This window comes from Sardina pilchardus, chromosome 18, assembly GCF_963854185.1.
Source record: "Sardina pilchardus chromosome 18, fSarPil1.1, whole genome shotgun sequence".
In the NCBI taxonomy this organism is placed as follows: domain Eukaryota; kingdom Metazoa; phylum Chordata; class Actinopteri; order Clupeiformes; family Clupeidae; genus Sardina; species Sardina pilchardus.
Genome location: NC_085011.1, coordinates 13,264,023 through 13,270,979, shown reverse-complemented (window position 1 = coordinate 13,270,979; position 6,957 = coordinate 13,264,023). Strand labels below are relative to the sequence as shown.

At 40.5% G+C, this 6,957-nt stretch overlaps 1 protein-coding gene across 2 annotated transcripts; it reads left to right on the top strand.

The window, feature by feature from the left end:
• The first annotated feature begins 2,357 nt into the window (after window positions 1-2,357).
• LOC134063762 (uncharacterized) lies at window positions 2,358-6,223 on the top strand. 2 transcript variants are annotated; one of them, XM_062519462.1, is made up of 3 exons: window positions 2,358-3,126; window positions 4,854-5,351; window positions 5,467-6,223. In XM_062519462.1, the coding sequence occupies exons 1-3, from the start codon at window positions 3,027-3,029 to the stop codon at window positions 5,694-5,696; spliced, it is 828 nt and encodes a 275-aa protein (XP_062375446.1). In that variant the 5' UTR covers window positions 2,358-3,026; the 3' UTR covers window positions 5,697-6,223. The 2 variants fall into 2 exon arrangements, with proteins under 2 accessions (XP_062375446.1, XP_062375445.1); XM_062519461.1 differs by having other exon boundaries at window positions 2,358-3,258.
• The last annotated feature ends 734 nt before the right edge of the window (window positions 6,224-6,957 follow it).

Below are 6,957 nucleotides of genomic sequence, written 5' to 3'. Positions count from 1 at the left end.
AAACTGATCAGGCTCTAGTTTAAACAACAACAACAAAAAATGCTAAAATTTGTTATAAAACCCACTAGTTTTTTTGTATGACTGCTTTGCACCCAATTAAAATGATTTATATTGTTTTTACACGTCTAATTGTTTTTGTCAACATTGCATGAATTATTAAGCTAGATTCCCTCTTGATACAGGTTGAAACATGTAACCTCTGGCAGATTTAGTGAGTCATAACCATCTACTGAAGGAAGGAGGTTGCATTAATGTATTTAATCAAATTAAATAATTTTGTAGCAACATTTCAGATCAGTGCTCTGCTTTGGAATTTAAGTTAGACTTTGTACAAAAACAGTTTTAGAGTTCTGTGTATGATTTATTCTGAAACCTTATTTGTGACCATTCAAAGCGAAATCAGTCATTTTGCGCACAACGTTATTTTGAGAAAATCAACAATAACAAACTTCCGGGTTAAAATGTTGAATTTCACGTTTTTGCATAATTTGACTGTATACAGTCTACAGTTTCATATCGTGAACGCATTTCACGGAAATACATACGTTTTGACTGTTAAACCCGGCGAAGATTCAACACATTTGCTGTCATCCCGTTGTGCACGCGCCGCTTAAAAAGGTGATTTCTCCTCTTCTGGCATATCGTGACAGGAAAACCATGTCAACTTTGGATGCGGTTATCTTAGCGATAGTTTGTGTAATACCCTCGATATACATATCGTTGGAAAGCTTAGTTTATGGCCGTTCACGTGAGCACAATAACTTAATTTAATATAGGCTATTTTACCAAAACGACTGGTTACGCTTTACAGGGTCACATTTAGCAAAAATAGGCCAATAGGTAGGCTATGTTTTAAATAAGCACAGTATTTCTGTGAATTTAACTTAGCACTTCCATGGAGATTCACTTTCTTTCACACAATCTTGACCAAATGTGAACTTAAGTTGAACTTGCTTAGGTTTGCCTTCATTCCCCAACTGATACTGAAAAGTGTGAATGTAGCCTACAACAGTTATCAAGACATTCTGCCTGATTGAGCCTTCTTTGTGAAACGAGATTGTCTGGTCTATCATTTCCACACAATCACAGCTAACATTTGTTAACTTGGCTATCTCTTCCCACTCAATGTTCACCATCGAACAGGATATGGCCTACATAGGCCTGTGTGTGGAGTCACTTGTGGGCAACAGCATTCTCCTTGAGGGGAACAATTTTTTTTTTTTCTTTTTAAATCACAAAATGATAATAATGCAATCACAAATTGTTTATGTGGTCTTTGAAATACCCGGTTGGGAGTTTATTCAAGGGGCATTTCTGCTGCTAATGCAGTTTGGACTTATTTATGACAGGTCTTCACCACCAGCACCAAACCTGTCACGTGATGACAATCTCCTTTGGGGCCCACAAAGGGCCAGGGAGTGATTTTTAGAGGTGAATTTTTATTTTTAGAGGTTCTTTAGTGTACTTGCAATAGTACTGAGTTGCTTCAACACTTTTGACTTTGCAAGGGAACACAAAAACATTGCGAAGGAATCCAAAACTATTGCAATGGGGCTTGAAGAAATAAATTCTGACCTCAATAATACACGTCCCTTGGGGGGCTCCATACCCCACTGGAGAGTTAGGCTGCAAAAAAACTTCAGAAGTTCCGTCAGTTTTAAACAGAGGTTGCAAGCAGTGTAGGAGGGGAATATGCAATCCCTGAATTAAAACTGATAAAACGGCAAAATAATCAATGATGATTTGGCTGTGTATGAATTAACTGTTATATGGTTGGCTTTATTATGGGTAGAATAGAATCATTATGATCTGATTCCAGCTCAGCTTTAATAAGTATACAGAATATACGTTCAGAATCAGGCAAGATAGTGTGTATGATGCACTTGGCAAGTAGGTCATAAAAAAAATCAGGAACGAAAAACTTTTTTGGGTGAGTAATGTGGATTGAAGTTGCAGACGAGTAGCCTACGTAAAATATGCAATCATGTACAATATAAACCAGAAATAAATTAAAAGCATGATTAAAGCCAAGATTTTGGATGAAAATATAGGCAGACAATTTACAGTAAAAGAGTGTTGAGCAGGAGTATAGAGTGGGCATACAGGGTTGACCCATGATGAGGCATGCAAGTTAGGCTACTGTGTCAATAAACGATAGAACATGTTAAAGAACATCACCCTTATACCATCAATAAAGACAAACTAAGGACAACTAAAGGATGTAAAAAATAAGACTGAACATAAAAGGAATTCTGGGGAACAATGCTAGAAGAATATTGTAGACCTATTGATTTAAAAGGGATGTATTCAGACCCGCACTCCTATGCAGAAGGTGGCAGTAAAGCACCAAAAGCCATTGGCCATGCACGAAGAATAAGTATTGATACATCGCTTCAAAACATATCTCAGAGTTTCTACGTGTCTTCTTTTACTGTCTGTGGTCGCTGTATACGTGAACATTTATGCAGGTACAACCATTGTGCTTGCCAAAATGGTTGATGTTACCGATTTCCCGTCTATTGAGAGGAAGGCCTACAGTTAGCAGTTAATTTGTGAGAGGGCATGAAGGTGGACGTCGAGACGGCGGAAACAGCACGGGCAAGTGAAGCGAGTCGTGGAGATAGCTGGTTGATTTCGGAAGATCCACGTTTCATTGTTGTGACTGATTGAACATGCAATGGAGGACACATGTGCGTAGCCCACTGGAAGCGAGTGAACGGCAAGCGCACTGATCCGTTAGCAAAAAAATCAGTTTATCGAAAAATAAACAAGACAGTCCCAACGCTTCAGTTGCATTATGGCTCGTAGCTTATGTGACCTATGACTGAGATCAAGCTTTCACTGTGCCCAACACAGATTGAAACGTAGCCTATCTTCTGTGAGTGTCCACATTAGACCATTAAAGTGCAAATCTCAAACATTCACACAGATCAGATGATGGCCATTCATGCAGTTGCCACTTCACCAATTCTGGGCATGCACTAGCCGTTCAACAGGAGAACTCTGTTGTTGGAGAAAACGTTGAGATGGTGAAAACAAAATCTTCTTTCCTTTCTTGGACTGACGATGAAGTCAAATTGTTACTGAAAGTAACATTGGACTACAAAGTGACTATGGCGGCAAAAGGTATGGAATGGGAGTCATCCTGCAGCAAATACTGGGACATTTTGCATAGTTTCCTTGAGAATTACCCCACATGTGAGACTGGCGATTCAATGGGAAAGGAGTTCCCTCACAAAAAGCAGGAGATCACTAAAGGTAGCCTATGTCTTCTGTTCGTTATACTGTTTAATTGTTCCAGGGGATCAGTGAGCGCATGAATTTGAGTTGAAAGGAGAAAATATCTTCCTATCTTAATGACAGGTCCCCCCACCCACTCTGTGGCCATCTTGGTAACTCTCTTGGACAGTTATACGGGCAGCTATTTTCTTACTCAGAGTCAATTAGTGAGGGCCATAAAGTAAAGTTCGGCAGTAATAATGTTTGAGGAAAAGTTATACATCATATTTTGTCTTAGATTTTTAAAGTAGTCTGTATATGAGTAGGCCTACCTACACTGTATAACATTGAAATAAATGGTCTCGGTTTTTAATAATTGTTATTTAAACAATGTTTAGCCTATTCATTTAGGCACTAGCGTAACATTTTAAACTTACTAATATCACCATGAAACTTTCCCAGTGATTTATATAAACACAAGTAATTGTTGTATTGCAAGTTTTCCGAAATGTTATGTTTAGATGCAAATGATGCATTATCTATGTAAATAATACACTACGTTTGCAGGTGTTGCGCTTCTCTGTTTATCACAATAATGTCTTCCCTTATCATAGCTGATTGGGCTGACATTCTTCTTTTTTCAACCGTCTCTCTGGCTACACACAACAGTTCATTCACCTTCTCCTTCTCCTTCATTTCACAAGAATTCTACCCATGACAGAGCGTCCTCAACTGCACTCTTATTCTGAGACAGGAAATAATTAAATGCCATCCACCCAGTTTATGTATAAGACAGACCAAGGGTGTATCACAGCAAATGGCAGCATCAAAGAATGGAGTGTGAAATCCCCCCTGTGAGATTGCATGCTACAGCATCTAAATCCTTTCTACCAACCTAAAGTGCTGACCTCATGGCCCAACCCTTATGGTCCTGCAGGGGCAGCTATGGGTACACTTCATGCATAGTGGGGACTATTGGTCTGCTTCGGGGCTCAAACAAAGGGCCATGCACTGTCAAAGTAGGCTTTCACACTGACTTGTGGAGGTTATCACTTCAGCATGCAAAGTATCAGGTGTACCCCAAAAACGTAATGGTAGTGTTGCAGCATCCTGGAAGAGCATCTCTGTTGAACATATATATTGAAGCGCAAGATGGAATTTGTGCCCTTTGCCCACATTTATAACCTGCTTCGGTAGCCGGCTCTGTGCTTTCAGCTTCACGCCTGTGACTGGTGCCCAGTATGTGCGTCACGTCTGGTCTCAGTCCCTCGTGTCAAGTGTGCTCAATGTGGACAATGGGAGCCTGTCAGCTCACTCTGACCGCTCTGTGTTGTCAGCCTCATGCCAACACCTGCCTACTACCACGTTGCTGCAGTTCTGCTTCAGATGTGTCTAAGACAGCCTAGATTTGAACTGTACAACTCACCTCTGGCTTGTTTTTGTCTTGGCCTGGACTTCATAAATTGATTAAAAATGGTTTTGGGCAGCCATTTTTTCTAACTTTGTGTTTAAGTTAATGTATGGAGCAGCAACAAAAGCCAATGTGTTCTTCTTTTAGTACTAGGTTCTGGGAAAAGAGTCATGCACGTTAGTTTGTATGAGGTGCTTGACTGTGGCATGTTTTGTATTCACAGATCAACTGACATCAAAGTTAAAGAACATACGGAACAAGTATAGGCAGGCAGTCAAGACTGGTCAAAAGAGAAGCCATGGGCGAGTTATCCTGCTGTTTTTTGAGCTTTGTGAATCCATTTGGGAAGAATCACAAGGGAGGCATGACATCTCTGGGGAGACTGAGACTGTCGACACAAAGCCAGATATAAGCCTACCCGCCGCCAGCTCCGCTGCAACAGGCGAAGAGTCGCTGACCGATGAGACCATCGAGGATTGCCGTCAACAACTCAACGGTTCGTTGGGAGCCTACCGAAGGAGCAAGTTGAAGAGGCGGCCCTCCTCGGATGTTGCAATGGAGGACCTCAGAATTAAGAGGCGGCTCCTTCATCAGCTTGAGGCAACGCACGACGAGTTTGTTAGCAGCATAGGCCGGTTGTCATCCTCGGTGGACCGCCTGAACTCTAACATCGAGCTCCTGGTGCAGCACATTGTGGGTTCAAACACAGGTACAAGCACAGGTACAGGCAGTTTATTTCTCAGTTGATTTTATGTTAATTCTACAGATAATCTGCACACAGTGAATGTGATTTATCCATTCCTCAAAAACAATGAACTTTTTTTTGTCTCAATCAGGGAACAGTAACACAGAAGATTTCGGACACTCTACGGCTGGCTCAGTGAACGTACCTGTTGACCAACCGTCACTGCCATGCAGAATTAAAGATGAGTTTGTCGAGGTTGCTCTAGACTCCTCTCCAGGACCATGCCCGGGAAGCCCAAAGCTGAGGATAAAGTCTGAACAGGTTGAAGAGGATAGTACTGAAACCATGATGTGCTCTACACAAACACAGATGACATTTTGAGCCACCAGAACTGTGAGACTAAAATCTGAGACATTTGATAGATTTGTCACCAGCTATCCAGGTGTTTAATCAACATTCTCTGCAAAAGAATAGACAAAACCTAAAATCAAACATGGATTATCTTCACCACAGAAATGTTGACTCTGCAGGACACTAACCCAACACCCAAAACTAAGTAGACCATTTGAATGTAAACAATATGGACTCATCTCTGAGAGGAAAAAAATGAAGCATATCCTTGTCATCATTGTGATAAGCTTTGGACATTCCAATGATCTTGCCAGATCTCATTGTAATAAGAACAAACACTGAAAGAATGTTAAAGTTAAGATGTTGTCGAGTCCAAGGGGTGTGTGTTAAGTTTAGCTGAGCTGGACAAGGGCCTTGTGACGTAATTAAAGTGGCCTTTGCTGAAGGAGATGCCTGATCAGACTCTAGTTTCTTTTTTACATTTCTTGTCTCAGGAAAACAGTAGTTAAGCATTTTGGGTTTGAATGGGTTAGAAAACACTGCTGGGGAGTTTTTTGTATCGCTGCTTTACTTCATCAAATTAAAATATATATTTTTTTTCAGTCATAACATTGTCATTACTGTAACATAGTAAGTAAGTAAGTAAGTAACATGTAACATAAGTAACATTGTGCATACATAAGATTCCTTTAATAATGCAATATCTATGCAATAATGCAATCAAATCGTTTTTGCAGACTTCATGAGACACAGCACTGGAAGAATCCTCCATAGAAGTGTGTGGGGTTAGTTTGCAGTGCCAAAATGGCAGTTGTCTACATATATCCCACCTCTCCTGTTGTGTAACCAACTACATTGTTGGAAACATGATTCATGTCCTCTTCCAAAACAGCTGCCTGAAGCAGTTGCCAAGATGACTGCTGATTGGTGAGACTTGCCTAAGGACCTTGGTTTTAGTGATCCGATAGGGGGATTCAACTTGATGTAGCGGTCTTAAGACGACTGCAGACATGATCATTTCTGAGATTCTGATACGTTTTCAACCATGACCTATGTACAATTTCGGTTTAAAAACGTATTAGAAATAATCATGTTTGCAGTCGTCTTAAAACAGCTACATCAAGTCCAATCCCCCTATAATGATCTACTTTGGACATGTTGCTTCGCTGCACTGAGCTGTGGACCAACCAATCAGTGCATAACACATTTCATTATTAATGACCATGAATGGGGAAACAGCTATTTCACACGATTGCTTTAGATAGATAGATACATTATAGATCCGGGACAT